This window comes from Elgaria multicarinata, chromosome 11 (genome assembly GCF_023053635.1).
Source record: "Elgaria multicarinata webbii isolate HBS135686 ecotype San Diego chromosome 11, rElgMul1.1.pri, whole genome shotgun sequence".
NCBI lineage: Eukaryota > Metazoa > Chordata > Lepidosauria > Squamata > Anguidae > Elgaria > Elgaria multicarinata.
The window spans coordinates 39,928,177-39,955,234 of NC_086181.1; the positions used below are offsets into that span (position 1 = coordinate 39,928,177).

Sequence of the window (27,058 nt, forward strand, 5' to 3'; positions counted from 1 at the left end):
TACTACTACCTTTTCTGCACAAGGGGTTTATTGTGCACATGTCATTTCTTACTCAAAGTTGTTGACAGGTTCTATAGACAATTGTGCAACCCTCAAGCTCCACTTCTGTGCCGAACCAGCACTGTCAACAAGGGTTTTTTTAGAGCAGGGAAAATGCAGCATTTAGTTGTAAAAGTGAAAGAAGCACAATTTCCACCTGTGTATTTGCACTATTCTGCTATACCACACTGCCACCTAGAGGTTATATAGCAGAAAAACAGAAAAGGAAACGATTCGCCTGTCGCGCATGGATCTCAATTACAGATACAGTGGATGAACATGTAGGAAAAGTTTCCATGTTAGCCATACAATTAGCTGGCTCACTTGCCTGTGTGGCGTTACTGGTTGTCTAGGATTTCTAGTTGTCTGAAGGGATTATGGGAATTGTAGTTCAACACATCTGGAGGGCACACTGCTGAGGAAGGCTGGGTTAGTGCTTCACCATACCTCCTTGGCTGTGGTTTTGAGAGGGGGAGGGGCTGTTTTTGGCATAGTCCTAGTCCCTTGCCCGTCAACTCCTCTTTTGTAAGTGGTCAGGACACAGTGTCCTCAAACTGGAACACACTTTCTGAGCTGCCAAAGCCTAACGCTGCAGCCGCATATCCTGACCTATTTGGCTTTTGAGCTCTGGTGGGAGGAGGTTGGCTGGAGAACCGTGTGGGATGGTGTAACGGCTTAGAGTCTTGTCCCCCCACAACCACACACGGCCTTGACCAAGGCTGCTGGCTGCTGTGACGTCAGAAGACCAGTTCAGCGGGTGGCTCTGCATTGTGCCATGGAGGAATTTGTGCTGAGCAAGCGGAGAAGCTTTCGTCCTTAAAAACGAGAGAAGCTTCAGTTTTAACCCAAGTCCGTCCTGCGTATTTTCTAAATTTTATTGCCAGCTTGGAAAGGACCACGCATCCTCTATCTTGGACTCCCCCCAACCTGGTACCTTCCAGATGTTTTGGACTATAGTAACCATGCTCCCCAGCCAGCATGGGCTGACTGAGGATGAATCATAGAATCAGAATAGCAGAGTTGGAAGGGGCCTACAAGGCCATTGAGTCCAACCTCCTGCTCAATGCAGGAATCCACCTGAAAGCATCCCTGACGGTTGTCCAGCTGCCTCTTGAAGGCCTCTAGTGTGGGAGAGCCCACAACCTCCCTAGGTAACTGATTCCATTGTCGTACTGCTCTAACAGTCAGGAAGTTTTTCCTGATGTCCAGCCGGAATCTGGCTTCCTTTAACTTGAGCCCGTTATTCCATGTCCTGCACTCTGGGAGGATCGAGAAGAGATCCTGGCCCTCCTCTGTGTGACAACCTTTTAAGTATTTGAAGAGTGCTCTCATGTTTCCCCTCAATCTTCTCTTCTCCAGGCTAAACATGCCCAGTTGTTTCAGTCTCTCTTCATAGGGCTTTGTTTCCAGCCCCCTGATCATCCTGGTTGCCCTCGTCCTTCTTGAATTGTGGAGCCCAGAACAGGACGCAATACTCTAGATGAGGCCTAACCAGGCCCGAATAGAGAGGAACCAGTACCTCCCGTGATTTGGAAGCTATACTTCTATTAATGCAGCCCAAAATAGCATTTGCTTTTCTTGCAGCCATATCGCACTGTTGGCTCATATTCAGCTTGTGATCTACAACAATTCCAAGATCCTTCTCGTTTGTAGTATTGCTGAGCCAAGTTCAACCTTCTTCAACCAGGTGCACTCATATGTGTTGGATTATGGTTCCCACCCTGTGTTGGACTACAGCTCCCATCATCCCCCAACCAACAGGCTGGGAATTGTAATCCAACACATCTGGAGGTTGGGAAAAACTAAACAGGACGCCCTTGGAGGGCCTTTTCCATTTTTGTTATTCCACTTACTCCAGGATCTTTTTTTAAAAAAAAAACTGGAAGCACAGATTTTACTCTGCTCTGAGCTAGTTTTCTCCATTGCCCACTCCAAAAACAGGTTCCACCGAGATTTGAACTCGGATCGCTGGATTCAGAGTCCAAAGTGCTAACCATTACACCATGGAACCACTCATGTAAAACTAACTCTGTGCGTAGCAGCTATCCCGGTGGCCGGGAAAATTTGGCTCACCGAACCATTCATCCACAGACTATCTGGTTTGGGGGGGAGGGGGAAAGAGATCGAAACTCCCGAGTTCTACCCAAAGAGGGACGAAAGGGAGTTAGTAACGCTCGTGGAAAGGACACGCTCTAGTACTCCTGGGCAAAATCCAACATAAATCCTACTTGGACTGCTAACTGGAATTTAAGCTAGTCTTGAACAACTGAAGTCCTATTCATTTCTATGGGTTTACTCTTAAGTAGGACTTGATTTTGCCCCCCTGGGTTCTGCTTTCAAAACTAGAAGGGGGGGCGTGGGGGTGTTTGTGTTAGGAGCCAGGATGTTCTGGAAAGTGGGTGGTAGTGGGGGTGATCATGGCAGTGAATGGAAAGGGGGATTTTGGGGTCAGGATTCTTGGCTCACTTTCCCCACCCGCAATCTCCAGCAGCAAAGTTTGCGCCGCACCCACGTGCCTCCACTCAAGGCCAGGGGTGGGGGGTGGGATAGAGGTTGAAGGGAGGAAGAGCTGCAGCCAATGGGGCCTTTCGACACCCTCCTTCCCGCCCCCTCCAATGGCAGCCTCCCTTTTCTCCTCCCACTAAAGGGGCCCCTGCGCACGGGACTCCCCCAACCCAGCGCGCACAGACTCGCCTCTGTCTTTTCGGTTGCCCCGTGATCGAGGGCCAGGGCAGATCGGGAGAGGGAGAGATCTCCAGAGGGAGAAAGCAGCCCGCAAGATCCGCAGGTAAGAAACTCCGCGCAGCGCAAGAACCGCGGGGAGGGAGGTTGCTCTGCAGCCCACCCACCCTCTCCGCGGGCTCCAGCGTGCCTGGAGCTGGATTTGGGGGATGTAGCGGATCCCAGAGGTGCGGAAGAGTTTCTTCCACGTGTGTCCTCCTCGCTACGGTCTAGTGAGGTAAGAAGGGGTGCGAGAGCGAGATTCGAACTCGCGACCCGCAGCCAGCGTGTCGGATGTGGGACTGGAGAGCCGCGCATCTTTCTAGTCTCAAGATAAGAGCCGTGTAAGTTAACTTTAAAGAAGAAGAAGGAACCAGCTTGGTTCCCTCCAAATGGGTTGGATTACAACTCCCAGTATCCGGGATGCTGGGAGTTGTAGTCCAACCCAACTGGAGGGCACCAGGTTGGGAAAGGCTGCTTAAACAGATTTGTCCCCTGGAGACCTGAATAAGTGTGGACTAGAACATTGCATTTTGTGAAATGCAAGATGGATTTGCACTTTGTAGGGCTAAACCCAGTGCTTGCCAAAGCTTGAGAACTCCTTGAATCTTCCTATGTTGATTTCCACATATGTGGCAGAAGTAACCTTCAACCCATGTGTGGATCATCCAGACTTCTGCGATTCCACACTGGGATATTTTGATGGACAGACACATTGTGTGTGCCACCAAAACCCAGAGCTGTTTTTTCTTTGGGTGCATGATGGTCAGATTCACACATGCGTGGGCCTCACTTAGTGACCGCTTTTTGAAGGACAGCTGAATGTGTGAATCAACTATGCTGAAAAACATTGTGTTTTCCGGTGACTGAGCAGTGAGCATGCATGTGTGAACCAGCCCAAAGCCTCAGCCAATTCTGAATTCCTGGCACATGTACCTCTGTAATTGCAAAAGCGCATTTATGGTGTGTTTGCAAATGTTTAAAAAGAGGCCCCAGTCCCTGTTTAGTATTTTATGGGAAATCATATGTATGAAGTTCCCAATCTGGAAAACGTTAGTCATGACTATACCACAGGGAAACCAAGGAACAATCTCCTTCTTCTTCCCCTTCCTCCTCCTCCTTCTTCTTCTTTAAATTTATTAATTCCCATATCCCACTCTAATGGGAATCTATAAATGCATATTCTTTGCCCTGGTTGCACCTGCCTAAATTTCCCTATTATCTCCCTTGTGTTGAATGGTAGATTGCAGGCTCCTTGGGGCTGAGGTCTATCTTGTATTCTGTAAAACGCCATGCATTTTAATGTCACTATGTTAACAACAACATATTAGTTGGGATGTGTTTAAGTTCCATTGATAGCAGTGGTGTTGTAAGTCACAATTAATTTTAGCTGGATCCAAGCAATACAGGAATAAAGTATGTTCCCGTTGAACAAATCACTTTTGGTATGCATGGAATGGTTTGCCATATTTAGGGTGACCATATGGAAAGGAGGACAGGGCTCCTGAATCTTTAACAGCTGTATGGAAAAGGGAATTTCAGCAGGTGTCATTTGTATATATGGGGAACCTGGTGAAATTCCCTCTTCATCACAATAGTGAAAGCTGCAGGAGCCCTGCCCTCTTTTGTATCTGGTCAAGAAGGCAGGACTCCTGCAGCTTTCACTGTTGTAATGAAAAGGGAATTTCACCGGGTGCTGCATGCATGATACAAATGGCCCCTTCTGAAATTCCCTTTTCAATACATCTGTTAAAGATACAGGAGCCCTGTCCTCCTTTCCACACGGTCACCCTAGCCATAATGTGTGTGTGCAGTTTTGTGAGGTGGAGAATTGGAGGTGGTTCCCTAAGCCTTACACAGATGATGCAAGAAGTGTGAGTGATTCAGAGGGCGCTGACCTATTTGGTTTGCTTGCTAGTTTTTTGGCTCTAGCAAGATGGACTTTTTCACCCTCTTGCCCCTAGAATACCGCACAGTGCTCTGGGACTGGAGCAAAGTGGATTGTTGGTTGTGGAGGAACCCCTAGAGTTGATTCAGACATCCATAATTCCTGTCTTCAAGTAACTTTAGCAGTCTGTCAGACACAGGGAAATAAGCTCTGAACTACTCATTCACATTTATTTATTTATTTATTAATTACATTTGCATACCACCCCATAGCTGTAGCTCTCTGGGCAGTTTACATAAGATTAAAACACTTAAAAGCAATATACAAAATTTAAAGCATACACAGGAACATACATTTAAAACAACTATGAACAACTTTAAAAACAAATCTAGGATCCGTAAAGCTCATCACATATTTCAAAATGCCTGGGGAAAGAGAAAAGTTTTAACCTGGCGCCAAAAAGTTATCAGTGTTGGCGCTAGGCAGGCCTTGTTAGGGAGTTCATTCCACAATTGGGGGGCCATCACAGAAAAGGCCCTCTCCCTTTTTGCCGTCCTCCGAGCATATCATCTTGCATGCATTGAAGCCTAGGCCTAGGCCTTGCAAGTCCTCCTCCCTCTGTTACTGGGATCCTTTTCCTATTGTCAGCTGTGTTGTTAGAGAATCTATTTCCCCAGGACCCCGGATCTATTCAACACACTCCAAAGGGAGGTGTTTCTCCCCACCCTTTCCCACATACTGGAACGTTCCCTAATATTCCCCTGTATGGCAATTAAACTTAAAGGAAAATCCCCCCTTTTCCACTGTGTCAAGCTGCAAATTAATGGAAGAATTTACTTTATTTGTGATTATTTGGATGAGGAATTATTTGGCTCCTGCGAAATTTAAATCTTGTAATTATTTCTAAATTTGCATATATAGATATAAATGAGCAGATGCAGATTTGTGTCCTAGGAGTATGGGCTTTGAATCTTTAAATTGCCTAGCAATGGTGCTACCTATCATCCTGTGGCATCCATTCCCTCTTTCCATGCTTCCATTCCTAAGGCCTAGAACTGCATGGCTTAGATAGGCCAAGGTTCCTTCCATCTCCTTTTTCAGCAAAAGGGAGGCCCTTTATCAAATGCCGTCCTAAGCGATCACCTACAGTTGCCGACATTTCTTTCCCCTTTAGGACGCTGCCATGGTGGTTCTGCACTATTACCAGCAGCCCAGCGAGGCAGAGAGTGGTCTCAGCAGCCTTCTGCGCTCAGCCCAAGCTGCCTTGGGCGATGGCGTCAAAGCGGTGCAGAAGGAATTGTGTTTCAACGTCAACTGGACAGGTACGGGAATGGAACCGGTGCCTGCGTTTGGATTCTGAAATAAAATGGAGGGTGGGCAATTCGGTGTTGAGGGAGGTATGCATTTGGCAGTGGACTGCCCTTCCTGACTCGCTGTGGAGCCGGTTGTGTGCTGGGTAATTGCCCTGTTGCATTGTGGGTAACCATGGCCATACGTCTCTCTGTTCTGTTTTTTGTTGTCAGAGGGGACGCCCCCCAACTCACAGGAGACTGAGATGCTGCATTGGGTCTTTGGCTGCCCTTTCGAACATGGCGACATTGCAACCAAATCTTTCCTCAACCCATCGCCTTCTGATCTGCTAATAGAGATTGGCCCCCGGTGAGTCCAGCTGAAGAGGGAGCGTTACATAGCCTACACCCTATAATGCAGGGTTTCCCAATGTGGAGCCCGTGGGCAGTCAGTTTTGTATCCCCCCCTATTTTTAAAATGTACACATTACATACATGGATTTGTATGAAATTCGTACAACTTTCTAGCAATCGTACATAGGCAACAAAATATTTGGCAACAAAAGTGGGCCAAATCTCCAAATAAGTATCAATTTGAAGGTGACGTTTATATGTAACCCTTTCTAATATTGAAAGTGTTATATGGTTCTCAGTCCATTGCATTATAGGAGGTGAGTGTTTATCCTTCCTGGGTTGTGATATCAGTCTTTTAGCTGTCAGAAGGGTGCAGAAGATCCATTTACCGAACCATTTGTTAATTTCCATTAAGCAGGTAAATAATTTAAAAGAGCGTGTACTTCAGTGAATATTAAAGACTGTTCCAGTACAAATTTTATCTGTATAATAACCTTCCCACAAAAGTACTAATCCCTATTAAAGAGACATTGCACTGTCCAATAGATGAGAAGCAAACCTTTTCGCAGGCCCAAAACTCCTTCACAATAAATAAACAATGGTTCAGCCATGGCGTCTGAAATGGGTTTATAAGTGTCTGTGTGTGTTTACAGTTGAATGAGGTTTGACGTGTAAGCATGAAATTTCATCTGTATTTTTTAAAAAATCATTTTATGTTTTAGGCTGAACTTCTCAACAGCTTCCTCCACTAATGCAGTTTCAATTTGCTGGGCCGCTGGGCTAGAAAAGATCGACCGTATTGAGTGTTCCCGTCGTTACCTCTTCAAGGTGAGCGTGTGTTTTTCCTGCCACGATGCTTCCAACGAGCACGATTTGCCTGACAGGAAAATCCTGCACCCCTCTCCCGTGGCTTTCCTTTCTCCATGCACAACAAAGTGACCCCCTGTGTTTTTATTGCCATGAACAGCGCAATCCTACGCATATTTACTCAGAAGTAATCCCCGCTGCATTCAGCGGGGCTTGCTCCCAGGTAAATGTGCATAGGATTGCAGCGTTTTTATTGCACTGTGTGTGTGGGTCGTCGAAAAGCAACAGCACGGCACCTAAAATTGAGGGCGTTTATGGCTTCCGAGTGCAACATTGGAAGGTTCCCAAGAAGTTTCTGGTGGAAGATCAGTTTAGCCTCCTTCAGAAGAACTAATCATGTGCTGAACCACTCATGCGCTGACTAGCCCTGCTCTTGATGCGCGGGCTCACCACTATCCTCTGTCCTGCCTCTTCTGTTTTTGGAGTACGGCCTTAGATCCGATGCTTAACCCTGACTGTTTCCTCTGCCACGTGCACCAGAATCCCATAGGGATTTGGAAATCTTTGCCTGATTGTGCCCACGGCGTTCTCTTTCAGTGTGACAAGCATCCGTCGTCATCCCAGGAAGACGCCATAGTATCTTCACTACATGACCGGATGACTGAACAGTGCTACCCAGAATCCATCAGCAGCTTTGCTATAGCAACCCACCCGGAGCCTGTGTTCCACGTCGATATTTTAGGAGAAGGAAGAGCAGCGCTGGTGAAAGCTAACAACCAGCTTGGTATGGCTTAATGGGGTGGGTGGGGGGAGAGGAAGCCCATAGGAGTGTGGCTAACAGCTAGGGGACAGTGGCTTGAAGATTGGAAGGATAATGATAAGACATCGATTACTGTCTGAGCTGAGCTATACTGCCAGCAAAATAATGTGGGGATTCTTTGGGGACTGTACCAATTCAAACTGAAAGTGGAGGGCTGCGTGTTTCGCTCACGCTAATACCCAACCCGGGTGCTGCGTGCCGATAGAAATGGAGCCGATGAGAAACCAGAGGATAGGTATCTGCTTAATGAGGGGAACCCTGAGGTGTGAAAAAGTAGAGTTTTTTTTTTTAAAAAAAAACTTTTAAGGAAGCGCACCCCAACCCCATTGAGGGCCACAGAAAGTTGAGTATCAGCTGGGAGGTGTGGAATGGAATGCTCTGCTTGGAGGGAATGGCTCCCTGGAATCCTGAAGAGAGAGAATGCGCTGCAACATTTTGTTGCGGGTCCCACTTGTGTTTAAAAACAAACTTCTTTCACAATCAAAAATTAATTTGACAGGGAATACGGTCCTGATGCATCTTTCTTCCTGGTATGTTACTTTTCTGTGTGTGAGAAGATTTAGAAATATATATATATGAGGGAGCATACAAAGAAATAGTTCTGCCTGCCTGTAATCTAAAATGCTAAAGTCCAGCCAAATTACATTAGATGACACTGCTGATTTTTTTGGTGCATCTCAGAGTGCTTTAGGTGATGTCTAGCTCTGCTCCCCTAGTTTGGAAGAAGGTGTTTCAGGTAATCTATCAGAATCAGACTCTGAAGTAGAGAAATTGGCGCCAGACACAGGCCAGCCTGTACCAGTGGGGGAGACAGCTCTCATGGGCTCTTCACCAGCTGGTGGTGAACTCTCTCCAGAGCTTATCTCATCAAGGGCAAATAATACGCAGTCAGTGGGAAGCCAACATTCTTCCAAAGGAGAGCACGGACAGGTTAGCCGATCCTAGAGTACGCCGCAGACTTAAACGGGCAGAGCGAGAGGGAGTCGGCCCGGCTCGCATCACTTCAGAAGCCACCTCGGAACTAGTCTCTCTGAAGTTAACGTGTCTGGGGAAAGGGCTTTCCATTCTTGTTGTACGGACAATCGACTCACTTAGTTTGCGTAGTTTTCGCCTAGGGGATAGGTTCCAAGAGATTAGACTCTCTTCAGGTGGGAAGAGATGTTTCTTGCTTAAATAAAGCTTTGTGGATTACCTAGCAGGCCTCGTCATTTGTCTCCCACGAAGGCAGGAGGTTTCTGAGAAACACGACATTTTAGGTGATGTCTGATGCAGGGTGTATCTTAAATCCCTGTGTAGATGCACCTTTGATTAATAGTTCTTTGAATCTTTTTACTCTCCTAATTCTTCCCTGAATCCCTGAGTTGCAAAGAGCCATGTGGGGCCTGACGGTTTTTGTCTTTTGGAGTTATGAAAACTCCAAAAGCTCTCTCCGCCCAGAGAGAGCTTTTGGAGAGAGAGAGAGAGCCCAGAGAGAGCTTTTTCACAAGCTCTCTCCGCCCAGAGAGCTTGTGAACCGCCCAGAGAGCTTCGGCTATTGGGCGGTATAGAAATGTAATAAATAAATAAATAAAATTAGCCCCGTATTTTTCAGTCAAAATCCTAGATAACTTTTTTGGCCCTGAGGGCTGCATTGAGTGACTGCTGAGGCGCCAGGGTGTGTGCATGGGCACGTGCAGGGATGCACGCACATTCATTTGCATTCACTTCAGCGCCCCTTTAACCTTGCTAGCACTCTCAAGGGAAGGCCTTCCCTTCTCTCCCATCTCTCAGGGGTGTGTGCACGGTTGCGTGCCCATAGGTGGCCCCTGACACTCCAGCAGACATCCGATGCGGCCCTTGGAGCTGAAACGGTTGTGCACCCTTGTTCTAAGAGAAGAGCTTCCTTTGCTCTCTCTCAGGAGTGATTGGAGATGGGGGAAGGACTCCCTTGCTAGTGCTGCCAAAGGAAATCCCAGCCTTTTCCTTGCTGGCACTAACAAGGGAAACTCCAGACGAGGTCCCCACAGCTATACGGGCTGCGCTGGAAACCGCCAAGGACTGAATACGGCCCCCAGGTTCTGCATTCTGTCCCTACCCGTGCAAGTAGAAGTCTATGCTCTCTCCATTTCCGTGTGGTGTAGTGGCTAAAGTGCTGGACTGGAAGTCTGGAGATCTGGGTTCTAGTCCCCACTCGGCCATGGAAACCCACTGGGTGTCTTTGGGCCAGTCACAGACTCTCAGCCCAGCCTACCTCACAGGGTTGTTGTGAGGATAAAATGGAGAGGAGGATTATGTATGCTGCCTTGAGTTCCTTTGAGGAAAAAAGGTGGGATATAAATTCAATAATACAATACAATTATGAGATAAGATGTTATTGGTGGACAGTTGGTGGATAGAACAGAGTGAAGGGATGAATATAAAGCCTAGTAGCTGTGTCAGCTTAACTCAAATACTTTCCTGTCTCTTTAGGCCTGGCCTTTGATTCCTGGGATTTGGACTTCTACACGGGCCTCTTCCAGAAACTTGGCAGAAATCCCACCAGCGTGGAGTGCTTTGATCTAGCGCAATCAAACAGGTACCTGCTTTGCTATCGGGGTGCTGAGCAGAGGGCCACTTGTTGGCGAAAGAAGTTTTGTTTGTTTTTAAATGCAAGTGGGACCAGCAATAAAATGTTGCAGCGTATCCTGTCTACTAATCGGGGTTCCAGCCGGCCACTCCCTCCAAGCAGAGCATTCCATTCTACACCTCCCATTTTCCCCTTTCCAACTGACACTCAACTTTCTGTGGCCCTCATTGGGGGTGGGGAGTTAGGGAAGGAGCCCCTCCGTAAGGTGAGGATCGAAACAGCCCATCATCAGCAGGGCCACGATCCTACAATAATGGGCTGTTCAGATTCTCACTGTCAAATCTGTGACCTTCCCAGTGATTTAAATAGTGCAATAGCTCCAACTGCTGGCAGTAAAAAAAAAATGCATACAATGCAGTTTGGAGTAGTATAGTTAACTGTAATGCATTTGGAATAGAGCCATAGGGTCTGCTGGGTGTATTAACAGGCTGTACAATTGCGGCAATGTAACATAGATAAGAGGGAGCCAAATATCCTACTATTTAAAAACAGCATCAGTTACAACCCTGGTAATGGGTACATTTAAGTCTGAGTGTTCCCAGGAAGAATAATTCCTACCAGGTTGCTCAGTTTAAATAACCACATTTCTAGTTTCCGCTCTTTCAGTTGAGCAGGGTGCTGTTTTAAAGCACCACGCAAATCCTATTACCCTTTTTCTTCGATTCTAAGACACACTTTCCCCCCCCCCATATAAACATCTCTAAAAATGGGGTGCGTCTTAGAATCACGGGTGTGTCTTAGGGTTTTTTTTTCTGTTGGTGGTACTGAAAATAGTGTGCGTCTTACAATCGATGGCGTCTTACAATCGAAGAAATATGGTAATAGCATTAAAAAATGGGTTAAACATCATTGTGTAGAACGTCCCTAAATTCCTCCTGGCTAAGAGAGAGAGAGCAACTGATCCCAACTTTTCCCTGAACATTTGGATAGCTCTTCAGACTTGGCATTTTGATGAAAACCAAATTCACCCATGCCATAATTAATTAATCAATCAATGGGTTCATTAAAATGGTTTATTAGCCACCCTTCCAGCGCTCGAGGTGGCATACAAGCAGCAAGCTAAATGAAACAGAGCAAATTATAAGGCAGGGGGTGTTGAATCAAAAATAACAGAAGTAACAAAAATACCATCTGATTTTAGTTTAAAGGTCTTTTCTGCCAGTAACTAAGTCTTAGGAGAGGAATTTCAACCTTAGAGAATTGTGGGGGGTGGGGAAGACGGCTGGCCCTACCATTAGGCAGGGTGAGGCAATTGCCTCAGGCGGCAGATTTTGGGAGGTGGCAGCAAGGTCTTTGGAGGAGAGGAGCTGTGTACTTCATGGCCTTCTCTGTGCCTCCTAAGCTAGCTTGATGTCTTCACGCATGGTGGGTGATGCTGTCCCGATTCCAGTGCTGAAGAAGGACTCAACTACCCATCCATTCAGATTTTGTACAATGAATGGGAGGGGGCACATCTTGTCTTTCGCCTCAGCCAGCAAAGTGTCTTGGGTCGGGCCTTGTGGCGAATGTGGAAAAGCTGGAGATCCGCCAGGGGTCAGGGGCGGGGTCAGGGGCGGGGCCTTCTGAGGCTCAAATGGAGCACGTGCTTTGCAAGCAGAAGGCTCCGGGTTCAACCCCTGGCATTGAAATCAGGATCAGAGACCTGGGAATATAAAATACCTCTTTCTACTTGGGATCCCGGAAGAGCTGCTGCCAGTCAGTGCAAACATCACTAGGCTTGCGGTTTCCTCTGCCCCTGAACTCGTCTCTCATTCCTGCTGTCTGTACTCCTTGCAGCGAACACAGTCGGCATTGGTTCTTCAAAGGGCGCCTCCTGGTGGACGGGAAGGAGGTCAAGGAGTCGCTCTTCGAGTCCATCATGAAGACCCAAGAACGCAGCAACCCCAATAACGTCATCAAGTTCTGTGACAACAGCAGGTGGGTTGGCCTCTGGGAGGGGAACAGGGGAAGAGCTGAGTTGCACATGGTCGGCCGCGCCCCAACCCTCCCACCCCAGTTACCCTTGTGGGGGAAGGAGGGGAAGAAACATGGTTGCCATGGCAACTTGCAAGGCTTCCTGCTTGGTGGCCATGTGGTTTCTTGAGGCTTGAGCGTGTGTGTGTGTGTGTGTGCGTGTGTGTTGTCTTTCCCCCAACAGTGCCATCCAAGGCAGGGAGGTCCTTTCGCTGTGGCCCAGGGACCCGTCCCGCGCCAGCCCCTTCGAGAAGCGTACCTCCACCCGGCATGTCATTTTCACAGCTGAGACCCACAACTTCCCCACTGGTGAGTCACGTGGGGGCAAAAGTGTCGTGATTCCGAGCCCTTCCTGCAGAGATGTGAGACGATAAAGAGGCCTGCTTTGCAACCCACAAAAAGCTTTATTCAGGAAATAGACATCTCTTCACACCTGAAGGGAGTGTGAATGCTAGGAGCTATCCTCTAAGCTTAATTAGCCTAATAAAGGAAGGCAGTTGCCTATCAACTAAATGGGCGCTTTCCCACCACCCCCGACAGGCTTTTACTGGAACCCTCCTTCTGGGAGGGTCTTCAAACCGTAACTTCTGCCGTGTGGCTAGTCTAGGGGACCACCTCCCACCTCCTCTAAACTCCACCTGCTTCACCCCGCTGCGGACTCTGAGATCTGTCAATTCCAATGCTCCCTCCCCCTCTAACAAAGATGGAGTTCCCAGGGACGGGGAGAAGGGGGAAGAAGATCTCGGAGCCTGGGCCTCCTGTTCGATAAGCTCCTAGGAAGGTTCCTCCTTGACTCCTGGAGAGTCTTGGAGAATTTCCTCCCCTGCTTCCTGTCTTCGCTGGTCGTCTTCTTTAGTCTCTGAGTCTAATTCAGGATCCATACTAGGGAGACTGGGCCTGATCCTGACATTAGGGGTAAGGTAGCAGGGGAAGAATGAGTCCTGCTAGAGACCATGAAGCTGTTAGCAATGGTGTTGGACCCCAAAACATCTGGAGGGCACCAGGTTGCCTGCTGTGATCTGGGAACTATTAAAAACCTGAGATCGGGTGCAAACGGGGCCTGCCCTACTGTTATCTAGAGTGAGGTGGCTGGCTCAGGTGCTGGGAGGCAGCAGCAAGGTGTGGGAGGAGAGAGCTGTGTGCCGCATGGCCTGCCCTGCACCTCTTAAGCTAGAATGCTGCTTTCAGGTGCGGTGGTCCCATTCCCAGTGTTCAAGAAAGATTCGACTGCCACCTTCTTTTCTTTTCTTAGTGGAATGGGAGAAGGGTGCCCTTTTGTTCTCTGCCTCAGGCAGCAAATATCTTGGGGCAGCGGTGGGTGCAAGGACTACCTACTCCAGCATCCTGTTTCCCACAGTGGCCAACCAGAAGCCAACTAGGGGAACCTCAAAGCAGGATATGAGTGAACTAGTCCCCTCTGGCTGTTGTTCTCACTGGCATTCATTCAGAGGCATGTTCCTTGGATCCTGGAAGTAGCCTAGAGCTTGGTGTGGACTTCAATGCCCATCAGCCTCAGCCCATGTGGTCAGGGATGATGGACACTGAAGTTCTGGAAAGCCAGGTGTTCCCTACCCCTGATATAGCTGTTAATAGCCTTATCCCTACCCCTGATATAGCTGTTGACAGCTGGACAACCCTCTGTCAGGGATGCTTTAAGGTGGATTCCTGCATTGAGCAGGGGGATGGACTCGATGGCCTTGTAGGCCCCTTCCAACTCTACTATTCTATGATTCTATGATCCTCAGTAAAAAAAAAAAAGTGGAGATGGTGGGGATTGAACCCAGGACCTCATAAATGCAAAGCACACACACCTTACCACTGAGCTATGTGGCATCCCCTAGCTTGAAGATGGCTTTGCCATTCATCCTTTCATAGATCAAGCGGCAACCATCACCTCCACCATTGATAACCATGGTTTTCTAAACAGGGAAGCAAAGAAAAGCAATAAATAGAAAGAGCTGGGCGAAGGCTAGTCTGCATTGGGTTGTGGAGCTGCGTTCCCCCCCCCCCTTCATCTCTGCCCAATGTACCCAGAGTTGCTGGCCATCCGTTATTCCCAAATCCCAAGCAAGCCACAGAAGCTTATATGCTTCTGGCTTCTTCCACTCTGATCTCAGACTTCGTAGCAGACCTATATTTCTGCGAACTCCCCTTCTCTCTGACCTCCCCAGAGACGCAATGAGAGTGGTGGGCCCCAAGCAACGGAGACCTTTCTCCCATCGTGATAAAAGCTGGACATACTGGTTACTGAATTCAGGACCTCGTACGTGAAAAGCATGTGCTCTCTCACCAAGCTACATCTTTTAATAAAATATAAAAGATCTTTGCATTGGCTGGGAATCAAACCCGGGCCTCCTGCATGGCAAGCAAGAATTCTACCACTGAACCACCAATGCATTTGTTGCTGATGTGACATAGTGTATAAATTGTTATACACACACACACACACACACACACAGAGACAGAGAGAGCGAGAGAGAGATTGATTCATACACACAATTGCTACATGTACTTTAATCTCCTGACTCTAAGAACAAAATGTGAAGTTATCTTACATTATTTATTAAAGCATTTTAATAAATCTTTCCCACAAGTTCGAGGCTGTTGACACTCAAAGAGAAACATACATCTAAACAAAACAATGATAAATCAGCAAATTTGGTAGCAGACTCCTCTACTTCAGGGTCTGATTGATTACCTGAAACACCTTCCCCCAACCCAAGGGGAGCAGAGCTAGACATGACAGGTGGTGTGACGGTCGAGGGTGCCTTTCTGCAGATGACTTTGATTTTGATCTCTCCTCACAGGCGTGGCCCCCTTCAGTGGTGCCACCACAGGGACGGGCGGGCGGATCCGGGACGTTCAGTGCACGGGTCGCGGGGCCCACGTTATTGCTGGCACGGCTGGATACAGTTTTGGCAATCTGCACATCCCAGGTTAGTAGCAGCAGCTTGTGCCCAACTTCCTGAAAAGCATAGAGTGGAAGAATGGCTTTTGACTTCGTAAGTGTTGGTGTCAAATGGTTAGATGCTTGGAATCCCCCTGACACCCCCCCCAACCCCCCCTTCCTTCCTTCCCTCCATGTAGGGCTGCGTTTACTGTGTGCCTAGGTGACCATATGAAAAGGAGGACAGGTCTCGTGTATCTTTAACAGTTGCATTGAAAAGGGAATTTCAGCAGGTGTCATTTGTATATATGGAGAACCTGGTGAAATTTCCTCTTCATCACAACAGTTAAAGCTGCAGGTGCCCTGCCCTCTTTTAAATCTGGTCACAGTATAGCTGCAGTATAGCTCCTCCACCTTTAACTGTTGTGATGAAGAGGGAATTTCACCAGGGTCTCCATATCTACAAATGACACCTGCTGGAATTCCCTTTTCTATGCAACTGTTAAAGATACAGGAGCCCCGTCCTCCTTTTCATATGGCCACCCTATGTGTGCCAGAAAAGTCAGCCATTTTGTTTGCCAAGGAAACCCAGAGTTTGCTGAATAAACCTTTCCAATCAAATACATGCTCCTCCTGAGATTTCTTGTTGCACCTGTCTGCACATTTTCAGGCCCGTCTACCCTTAGGTCTTGCAACTTTTTTTTTGTCTTTAACTGAAAACTGAGATTTCTCAAGATGCTGTATTCTGAGCCAGATCTAAAACCCTCTGACTTATAGAACCAATCCATTCACACACACACACACACACACACATGTTACCGAACTTGTATTTCCATTCTTTCATTAGATAGTGAACTTCTACCTAGGCTGTTTTGCTCTACCTGTTTCACAAGCATATGGGTGATAGATTAAGAAGGATAATCACTGGGTTCTTTATTTCTTTACTGATCTTACGGAATTATTATACATTTTCTTTTTTTTTTGTTGGCTTTGTGTTTTTATACTTATTTTTAAAATAAGTATATAAACACACACAGAACGAAATGTGACTTTACAGTCTCTTGGGTCTTCTAATTAGTCTCTTGGGACTGATTACAAGACCCATTAATTAGACATTCGTGCCCCTGGTCCAAGATAGCAAGGTACATGTATAGAGGTGTCTGGAAGCTCATGGCTATGAGAGAATTACATCCTGTGTGTTCCGTATTCATGGCTGCAGGATACTCATTACCTTGGGAGGATCCGTCCTTGCCATATCCTGGGAACTTTGCCCGGCCTGTGGAGGTGGCCATTGGAGCCAGTGACGGAGCTTCAGACTATGGCAATAAGTTTGGGGAGCCTGTGCTGGCAGGTGAGTGTTCTGATGTTTTCTAGATCTTTGCTTCCCTGATTCAGTATGACCCTGTTCAGACAACATGCTAAGCCACGGTGGTTAAGCATTTTGTGCTAAACATTATGGCTTAGAGTGTCATGTTAACCATTCCTTAGGTTGTGTGAACCATGGTGGCCACATAACCACAGTTTACAGTTCAGACAACATATTTCTCAATGGTGGATTAAGAACTCCACAGTGGAGTTTTTACACCACCGATGAGAAATGTGTTGTTTGGCAGGAAAATTCCACGCAATGGTGGAGTTTTTTTGGAAAACACTCCATGCTGAATATCCACGCTATGCACAGGAGAGTTCCTGCACAACTGTTGTGTTGCGGGCTCCATGGAGTTTTCCGTTGTGCTGACTTTTCCTACTGGCTACAGAGTTCCCTGGCAAGAGTGGCAAAAGGAGGGAGTGCTGTTTTGCAGCAGTGGCTGATGGGATACCATTGAGAGGACCAGAGGAGGAGAGAGGGTGGAAGACCTGTCAATCAAACATCACAGTGGATTTTACTCAACTCCACGGTAGCTCACAGTCAAACAACGGTGGAGTTAGAACACATTGTGTGAGGAATATCCCCTAAAAACTCAACCGTTGAGTGGAGTTTTCACACTGCGTTGACTAACGTGTTGTCTGAACTGAGCCACTCACTAACCACTTGCTGCAGAAGGGTTAGTGGCTTAACCATGGCTTAGCATATTGTCTGAACAGGCCCATTGTCTTTGTGTTATTGTTTTCTCTTCGAAAACGGGGTATTCTCTAACAATATCTGGGGCAAGAGAGAAGCCAAAGGGAGCGAGAAACTGGAGCTTGTGTACCTGAGCAGCTGGTGGAAGGAGAAATGTGAACAAGAATTGTTAGCACTGATCACCCATATTTCTTGGTGCAGGCTTTGCACGGTCCTTTGGGCTCCGCCTGGCAGATGGGGAGCGGCACGAGTGGATCAAGCCCATCATGTTCAGTGGTGGCATTGGGGCCATGGAAGATGCACATGTACGCAAGGAAGTCCCACAGTCTGGTAATTGTTCTTGATTTTTAGCCTACCTTTTCCAAAGGGCGAGTAATAATGCTTTAAACTAGGTAGATCTAAAAGTATTAAACATAAGTAGAAGTTATAAGATCCAAGCCCCCAAATCAGACTCTATTTTAAAATCTTCAAGGGTTGCATTTAATTTTCACTTTTTGCTGAATTCTCTGATTCGTGTAAATTATGTGTATTTTTATGGATGGCGCTCATGTGTTTCTCTTTGCCTATAAGCACCCGAAATGATGTACACCATTATGCATCTGCATTTTAGCGAGGAGAGCAATGTTTGATCGATTATTCAATGAGATTAATTGTTTAAAAATCCTAGGGTGAGCTAAGAGGATGTTCTTGATTTAGGAAACATTTTTAATTGCTTCAGAACTTGTATGAGTGTTTTTGCTCATACAAATGATTAATCAACTGATGAACAAATGCAATTGCTTGTTCAACAAAGATTTTATTAGCCACAGCCCAAATAGGTTTGTTTAATTTGCAAAGTTTATTCTGCTACTGATCAAGTGGAGGATAAAGAGGTTCTTCATCTGAAATTTCCCTTCTCCTGCCTCAGCTTATGAGATTTCTCCAGGCATTGCCCTTGCGCTTCCAAAGAGCCATGAGGACTACAGACTTGGGTTTGTTTGAGTTTTTTAAATGAAAGCTTAGACTCTCAGAATGTGGAGTTCTATACCCCAATACCAGATTTTTTTCATTGTAGGATTGCAACTTTAGTTCTGATTTCCATCTCCAGGTATGGATGTGGTGAAAGTTGGAGGACCTGTCTATCGAATTGGTGTTGGAGGCGGTGCAGCTTCTTCCATCCAGGTAAGGAGAGACGCGTTCCTCTTCAATCCTCAACTTCGGAAGTGAATGTGTACGGTGAAGGTTCTTGGGATATCTTTGGAAATACGGGCAGGAAGCAAAGGTTAACTTGCTTTATTGCCCTGTTCTCAGCCTTGTCCCAGATTGGTGACTGCCTGTCACTGACAAAGCTACTGGCTTTTCGCTGTGAAGCTCTTCACACCTGCAAATATTTCCTGTGTGTGCAGGTACAAGGGGACAACGCCAGTGAGTTGGATTTTGGAGCAGTGCAACGCGGTGACGCCGAGATGGAGCAAAAGATGAACCGGGTGTTGCGAGGCTGTGTGGAGAGCGGAGAAGACAATCCCATCTGCAGCTTGCATGATCAGGGGGCTGGAGGCAATGGTGAGGGACTGGGAGATGGCTACGGGATACAGCGACTAGAAAAGAAGATATTCTCCCTTGGCTGTTCTGAGCGGCTTGATTAGGCCATGTAGTACAGTGTGTGGATGAAATGGCAAAGTAAGGCTGTCAGGGTGAAGAGCATGGGGTGGTGGTGGAAACGGACAGCCGCTACTCTTGTGCCCTCATTGGCTGACTCCCACCCACGCACCCACCCAAAGGCAGCAACTGATTGGTTCAGACTGCTGCCACTCAAAATGTAAGGTAAAAAAAAGTTTTATTTTGAAATGGAGTGGCATGGGCCCTACCGGCCTGGCTGGCAAGCTGCCACTACACCCCTTCACCTCTGTCAGTGCAGGCGAGTGGCTCCGATATCCGTGGGGTGAAGAATCCGCTCCGGGTTTCAGCCAGAACCAGTCAGAACTCTGGTTCTGGCTGAAACCCGGAGTGGATTTTCCATCCCACTGATATCAGAGCCACTAGCTTCCACTGACCTCAATCAAGTGGGAGAAAGTCACGTCTACTTGAACGGAAAACAGAAGGGTGCGTTGAGCTCAGTGATAGCGGTGGGACAAATGACAGATGCTCTTCTTGATCATAGAGTTTTGGGAGGCGTATGATAGCTGCTTCCTCCAACAATTTGGTGTGTGCGTGTGTGTGTGGATGTGGGGCTCCCAAATGACTCATTCTGTCTGTTTAGGGAATGTGTTGAAGGAGCTGAGCGAGCCAGCCGGGGCCACTATCTACGCAAGCCGCTTCCAGGTTTGTGTCAAATGAAAATCTCCCTTTAAATAGCTAACTCTGGCCTCTTCTGGCCCCCACGCGCCCTCTCTCTCTATGACCCTGTTCAGACGACACACTAAGCCACAGTGGTTAAGCATTTTGAGCTAAACATTATGGCTTAGCCCGTCGTGTGAACCATTCCTAACCCCACATAACACGATTTAAACACCCTTACTAACCATTTGCTGAAAAAGGGTTAGCGGCCTAACCATGGCTTAAGCGTGTTGTCTGAACAGGCCATATTTCTTGCCTTTATACCCTGCCATCTTCCCACAAGCCCAGAGCAGGGAGCATTAGTTTTTCAAAACCAAACGAACGCCAACAAAGCTGTCAAATCAAGCTAAAGCGTATATGGAAAATAGCAAGCGTGGCAAATTTCTCCTCCATCCTGCTGTCAGTATGTATTGAACAGAGTGTTCTTTATTATCCGGCTGAATTTGCCAAAAAAGCCATCAAGGTGGTGCATGATAATTTTAAACAATGAAATCTTAACGTGGGCTGGGGGACTTCTTTCAGCCCCACGGCCGAATTCAATTTAGGAGATGCTTTCTGGGGGCGGATTCTCCCAGTGGGCGGGGCCCAAGGCAAAGAGGCGGGGCCAAAAATACCAGCATATTTGACCTTAAAGCCCTTAACTACCTGCAACGAAGACGTCTGAGAGGCATTTCAGCCTATTAGAAAGTGGGACAAACTGAACAAAATTCGGCAAACAACCAGATAGATCAGCCTTCCTCAACCTGGGGCGCTCCAGATGTGTTGGACTGCATCTCCCAGAATGCCCCAGCCGCTGGCTGGGGCATTCTGGGAGTTGTAGTCCAACACATCTGGAGCGCCCCAGGTTGAGGAAGGCTGAGATAGATGATCAGGGTTTGAGAAAAGGGGTGTGTGGCCAGAGCCACACAATAAAAAAGAACATGAAAAACTGTAAAACTTTACAGCAACTGTATAATTTAAAAAGCTAAGTTAAAAAGATGTGCCTTCACTCCAGGCCCGGCCTAACCAAAGCTGCCGCTGCTGTCCCACCCCCCTGGCTCCCCTCTCTGCCAGGCTCTTGGTGCCCTATTCCTGTGCCATGGCAGGGACTCACGGCTCCTTGCTTTTATGGACCAGTGATTCCTCCTCCCTTCGTTGATCGGCTGGGACACTCTGCAAAAAACGGCAGAAGGTGGGAGCCGCCAGCCAGGGGACGGAGGAGGAGCCGCCACTGTTGGGTGGCCGCATACTGTTGGCTGGCTGGCCAAGCAAGCTGCTAGGGAGAGAGGCGCTGGGAGGCAGAGAGCGGCCAGCCAAGCAGCGGCGGGCCCTTTGGGTGGGGAGGGTGGAAAAAAAATTGCCACTCTTTCCGGCCCACGCCAACTGCTGTGCCCGCTTCCTCCTGCTTCATTGTAGGGCCGGCCCTGCTTCACACACTTTCAAAAAGCCAAGAGAGCCAGGGCCCGTCGTAGTTCTTCTACGGTTTGGAGCAGCTGCTGTGTCTTGTTCGTTACAATTCCCACCCCTCTGTTAATTCTCTGGAGCTCTCTCTCTCTCTCGTTTATCTCTCCCATCTTCCACAGCTTGGAGACCCCACTCTAAGCGTTCTGGAGATCTGGGGGGCTGAGTACCAAGAATCGAACGCCCTCTTGCTACGCCCCCGCCATGCTGATTTCCTGCGGCGCTTGGCCCGCCGCGAGAGGTGTTCCGTTGACTTCGTAGGCAGGATTACAGGCGATGGACGGGTATGATGGGAAAATGGGGGGGGGCGTTAATAGATAGGGTTTGGGAAGCAAGTGGCCGGGGCAGGATCTACACTACTGCTTTAAAATGGTTTATAACAGGAGTGACAACTGTTGGGGCCCAGGACACATGCCATATGCAGTTTTCAAACCGCCATATCCTACTTGGTGTAGATCTGGCCTGGGTCAGAAAAGCAAGAAATGAACAGGCAAAGGCAAGGTTGCTAAGTATCTTGATTGGGAGGCCTGTCTAGGAAAAAGACTGGCTTTGTTCAGAGGTAATGATAAACCATGTTGGGCTCACACACTCCCCCCTCTCCTCCCCTTCTCTGGCACAGCTGGGAGGAGGAGATTGGAAGCTTTTGATTCCATGTTTTATTAACCGCAGTTTAGTGTTACGTCTAAACCCTAAACTGAGATGAAACTTAACTCTGGTTTATTGAAACAAGCCAGCTTCATAACCCTGGGATTTGAAGTTGGCTTGTTTCAGTAAACTGAAGTTAAAATTAATCAGTTCAGGCTGAAATGTAAAGACAAGGTGTGGTTTACCTTCTGGTCTCCTTGCCGCTGTGTCAGAGCAGGAAATCATGGTATACTGTTATGTCTGAATGCAACCACTATCTCATTTTGGAGAAAAAAACAATACCTCCAGACCAGGGAGATGGTGTGTGTGTGTGTATTTCAGTATTCTTTTTCTTTCTTCTAGCCTAAGAAAAAGGAGATGATATATCTAAATGCTAAGCATCTTCTAGAAATGCTAGGAAGACAATGGTTTACATTATGCAATGTATTTATACAATTATCAGTGGGGGGGAAACCAAACCTCCAAAACGTTTTAATTTTTCAAGGAGATAAAACTATATCCTGCCATTTATTTTTATTTTTAGCAAATATCCACGTAACTTTACTTAGGTATGTTTTTTACTTGAGTGAAATAGGATCTGAGATAATACCTTTGAAATGAAAAGCAGATGGGATTTTTATTTCTAAAAATGAATTTTTGCCAATATTGATATTGGAGGAAATCCAGTACTGCTCGAAACTCATTTGATGTTTACACACACATTGTTCAGGTCCTGATCCGAAGGTACATGACTCAGCAACACTGCTGAAGCTGAGCAAGTCTGGCTTTAGTCATTGCCTAGATGGAGTGGTGTGTGTATGTGTGTGCGCTAGTGAGGACTTTATGGGTGCTGCCTTGATTTCCCAGGGAAAATGGTGGGAAATAATAAAATAAAAATGGTGGGAAATGTTTTTTTCCTCAACATTTTAGTTACTTGCCTCTTAAGGAATCCCAGATTTGATTGAAGCATCTCTGAAGGACAGAAGAGAGACTTTTAGAATATAAAATATTATATTCTACAAGTATATGCCTATATATAACACTTTTGTTTAATTCTACCACTAATATTGCTTCCCTCTGGAGATACCTCTATGGTTTTATTTGTGGAGGAAGTCCCTAAAACCCTTAGGACACTGAAGCCGTAAGCTTCAGATTAGCTATATGTGTTTAGGTAGGGTGACCATATGGAAAGGAGGACAGGGCCCTTGTATCTTTAAGAGTTGTAGAGAAAAGGGAATTTCAGCAGGGGTCATTTGTATGCATGCAGCACCTGGTGAAATCCTTTCTTCATCACGACAGTTAAAGCTGCAGGAGGTGTACTAGATTGACCAGATACTAAAGAGGTCAGGGCTCCTGCAGCTTTAATTGTTGTGATGAAGAAGGAATTTCACCAGGTGCTGCATGCATACAAATAACCCCTGCTGAAGTTCCCTTTTCTTTGCAACTGTTCAAGATACAGTAGCCCTGTCCTCCTTTTCGTATGGTCACCCTAGTTTACATAGACAAGTAGATAGATTTAGGAGTTACAACCTCCCCTTGAGGAGGCAGACTTTGTGCATATGAGGCGGTACAGAAGTGTCTCAGCTTTGGACACTGGGGAAAGTGTGACGAGTGAGAGTCACGATCCAAGTAGGATGCGGATGAGTAGAGGCGAAGCGGAAAGGAATGGGTTGGGGCAATGTTTGGAAGAGGCGGCCTCTAACAGCGATTCCTCCTTCTTCTCCTTGCGGGCGGATCCTTGACAGATTGTGCTCGTTGACGACACGAAGGTTCCGGCAGCTGACGTGGAGCTGGAGAAAGGCCAGGCAGGAGGCAGGGACACCCCTGTGAACTTGAAGCTGGAGTGGGTGTTAGGCAAGATGCCGCGTAAGGTACGGTGGGATGTGTGTGTGTATCAGTGGAGGCTGGTGGCTCCAGTGACAGTGGCACAGAGGATCTGCTCTGGGTTGGATCACTCCTTCAGAGTTCTAACTGGCTCTGACTGAAACCCGCAGCAGATTCTCTGCCCCACTGACATCAGAGACACCAGGCTCCACTGATTTGTATGTTTCCCTCCAGTATCAGTTACATGCTACCTCCAGTATCTGAGGCAGTAAGCCTGTGTGCACCAGTTGCTGGGGAACATGGGCGGGAGGGTGCTGTGGCACTGTGTCCTGCTTGTTCATCTCTGGCCGATGGCTGGTTGGCCACTGTGTGAACGGAGTGCTGGACTAGTTGGACCCTTGGTCTGATCCAGCATCAGGGCACTTCTTACGTTCTTAAAAGAAAAGGCTTGGCACACATTTGCTGGGGGATATTTTAAATGTCAGATGCATTGCCTAAGGGCAAAGGAGATAGTCTTAGTGACCCAATAAATTATCCTTTCTAACTCTTAGGCCCCCTCCTGCAGAGACCCCATCAATAAAACCCCACCTCTGTTTGGAACAATGCTATAATATTTCTTTAAAATGTTAATTAAAAACTCCTTACCGCTACAGATTAGACAGGCCCCAACACTTCTGGGTGTTTTTTTTTTTTTGGCACCTAATGAAAACATACTTTCCCCAACAAACATTGGTACGGTTATCCGTCCTTCCATATACAATCGCAACATACAGTATTTGCAAACACAATATACAGTATTTATGATCCTCGACTGTATTTTTGTACATTGCTTAGAAGTGTTTCTCAGTGTAAGTGATTCATAAATATCGTTAAATCAATCAATCAATCATCAGTTTGATTAGTCAATTGACCATAATAAAATAATACATTTTCTTTCAGGTGTTCTCTGCTAATACCTCAAAGCCTCCAGCTCTTACAGCGCTGTGTTGAAATAGTGTTAATTTTCCCCAGCCCATATTATATAAACATATCAAGCTCCTTTAGGCTGAGTCACACCTTTGGTCCATCCAGCCAAGCATGGTCTACTCTTGACCGGCAGTGGCTCTTCAGGACTCCCGGCAGAAAAGGTCTTTTCCCATCATCCACTTCTTGACCCTTCAACTGGAAAGGTGATGGAACCTTCTGCAAGCAAAAACATTTGCTCTGCCCCTGAGTTATGGCCCTTCCTCTAACGTTCATCTCAGGATCTTTTGGGTGTGTTGGATTAGAGGAGAGCAGCATCAGTGGAAGACATCTTGTTGATGGCGTACATGGCTCTCTGCAGAATGTTCTGGCTTCGCTATCGATAACATTGTGCGTTCGTTCGTTGTTGTTCATTCCCACCAACTAGGAGTTTGTGTTGAACCGCGTCAATCGAGTCCTCCGACCCCTGGATCTTCCTCGTGACCTTAGTGTGGTGGACGCCCTCCAACGCGTCTTGAGGCTCCCGGCCGTGGCTAGTAAACGTTACCTGACCAATAAGGTACGCTTTCAGGATAGGATTTGACTCTCCAGGTTGTTTGGACGCCATTTTTCTTTTCAGCAGATGGAAAGCTTGTGCATCAGCTTTCCCCCTGATTTGGTTTTCACCTCTTTTGGTTCCTTTTCTCCCTGGTACAGGTGGATCGTTCGGTGACGGGGCTGGTGGCTCAGCAACAGTGCGTGGGGCCGCTCCACACCCCACTGGCAGACGTCGCTGTGGTGGCCTTCTCTCCCTTTGAGACAGTGGGAGGAGCCACGGCCCTCGGGGAGCAGCCAATCAAAGGGCTCATTGATCCCGCAGCCGGTGCCCGATTGGCTGTGGGTGAGGCCCTCACCAATCTGGTTTTTGCTCGTGTCACTGACCTTAAGGTGAGGCACTCCCACCCACCCAACACCCTCCCTATGCACTGTTTGCCTTATTTATTAAATGTATTTCCTTTCTCACCATTTTGTCATTGCAAGAATCCTGTGTGGTAGATTAGTCTTAGAGATAGATGCTCTGAGAAGAGCTTCTAAGGGTGCAATCCTATGCATGTTTGTTTGTTTATTTATTTAATATCCTGCCTTTTTCTCTCTTGCAAGGAACCCAAAGGGGGTTTGTTTATTTATTTATTTATTTATTTATTTATTACATTTTTATACCGCCCAATAGCCGAAGCTCTCTGGGCGTTTCACAAAAATTAAAATCATGAAGAGCGTAAAAACAATCTAAAAACACAAATACAAAATACAATATAAAAAGCACAACCAGGATAAAACCACAGAGCAAAAATTGATATATGTTAAAATATGGAATTAAAACAGCGAAGTTTAAATTTAAGTTAATAGGTGTTCAAATACTGAGAGAATAAAAAGGTCTTCAGCTGGCGATGGAAGGAATACAGTGTAGGCTCCAGCCGAACCTCTCTAGGGAGCTCATTCCACAGCCGGGGTACCACAGCAGAGAAAGCCCTCCTCCTAGTAGCCACAGTGCCATTCCTCCTCCCCATTTGCATTCTCACAATGGCCCTGTGAGGTAGGTTAGGGTGAGAGTCTGTGACTGGCCCAAAGTCACCCAGTGAGCTTCTTGGACGAGTGGGGACTAGAACCTGAATTCCCCAAGTCCCAGTCCAACACTCTAACCACTATGCCACACTCACTCTCACTGACCCTGTTCATACAACACACGAAGCCACGGTAGTTAAGCATTTTGAGCTAAACCTGATGGCTTAGCGTGACGTGTGAACCATTCCTAACCATGGTGGCGACATAACCATGGTTTAAACACGCTCTCTAACCACTTGCTGCAAAAGCGTGAGTGGCCTAACCATGGCTTACTGTGTTGTCTGAACAGGCCCACTGGCTTTTTGTTTAGACAGCAGGCAGAACTACAACTCCCAGCATTCCCCAGCCAACCTTGTTTGAAAAGGTTGAAATGCCTCTCCTAAGACTTAGTTACTGGCAGGGAGAGCATTAGGCGACAATATGCTGGCATTTTTTGTATTTTTGGCCCTACCACTTTTGTCTTTGGCCCCGAAACGCGGCTCTCATGAGCTTCTCCTCAACCGAGTTTGTCCCTTGGCCTGAATCAGGTTCCCCACCCCCTGCACTATGACAACGAGCTTTGGCTATGGGGCGGTATATAAATGGAAATAATAATAATAACGTATGTGTAAATGTGTGTGTGTCTCCTTGCAGGATGTGAAGTGCAGTGGGAACTGGATGTGGGCGGCCAAGCTGCCAGGCGAGGGGGCGGCCTTGGCTGAGGCCTGCAGGGCCATGTGCTCCGTGATGGGCGAGCTGGGCGTGGCTGTGGACGGAGGCAAGGATTCCCTCAGCATGGCGGCCCGCGTCGGCACGGAAACCGTTAAAGCCCCTGGTGAGGAATGGGGGGAACTGGGGACTGCCCCCCAAATTACTCTCCTCAAG

General features: G+C 47.2%; 1 protein-coding gene and 2 non-coding genes across 3 annotated transcripts in view; 1 reads left to right on the forward strand and 2 right to left on the reverse strand.

Moving 5' to 3' along the window:
* Nucleotides 1-1,978: 1,978 nt before the first annotated feature.
* TRNAQ-CUG (transfer RNA glutamine (anticodon CUG)) lies at nt 1,979-2,050 on the reverse strand. Its single transcript has one exon. It is a non-coding gene; the product is annotated as a tRNA-Gln (tRNA).
* Nucleotides 2,051-2,715: 665 nt separating this feature from the next.
* Nucleotides 2,716-27,058, forward strand: part of PFAS (phosphoribosylformylglycinamidine synthase) — a 34,576-nt gene continuing 10,233 nt past the window's right edge. The window contains exons 1-19 of the mRNA XM_063138265.1: nt 2,716-2,827; nt 5,823-5,970; nt 6,172-6,307; nt 7,014-7,119; nt 7,696-7,882; nt 10,367-10,472; nt 12,300-12,440; nt 12,661-12,785; nt 15,284-15,412; nt 16,583-16,714; nt 17,627-17,755; nt 18,513-18,586; nt 18,811-18,967; nt 19,665-19,726; nt 21,304-21,465; nt 23,551-23,676; nt 25,020-25,151; nt 25,289-25,519; nt 26,828-27,008. Of these exons, the coding sequence (XP_062994335.1) occupies nt 5,832-5,970; nt 6,172-6,307; nt 7,014-7,119; nt 7,696-7,882; nt 10,367-10,472; nt 12,300-12,440; nt 12,661-12,785; nt 15,284-15,412; nt 16,583-16,714; nt 17,627-17,755; nt 18,513-18,586; nt 18,811-18,967; nt 19,665-19,726; nt 21,304-21,465; nt 23,551-23,676; nt 25,020-25,151; nt 25,289-25,519; nt 26,828-27,008 (2,455 nt within the window). The 5' untranslated portion in view covers nt 2,716-2,827; nt 5,823-5,831. The remainder of the gene's footprint in view (nt 2,828-5,822; nt 5,971-6,171; nt 6,308-7,013; nt 7,120-7,695; nt 7,883-10,366; nt 10,473-12,299; nt 12,441-12,660; nt 12,786-15,283; nt 15,413-16,582; nt 16,715-17,626; nt 17,756-18,512; nt 18,587-18,810; nt 18,968-19,664; nt 19,727-21,303; nt 21,466-23,550; nt 23,677-25,019; nt 25,152-25,288; nt 25,520-26,827; nt 27,009-27,058) is intronic.
* Nucleotides 14,802-14,872, reverse strand: TRNAG-GCC (transfer RNA glycine (anticodon GCC)). Its single transcript has one exon. It is a non-coding gene; the product is annotated as a tRNA-Gly (tRNA).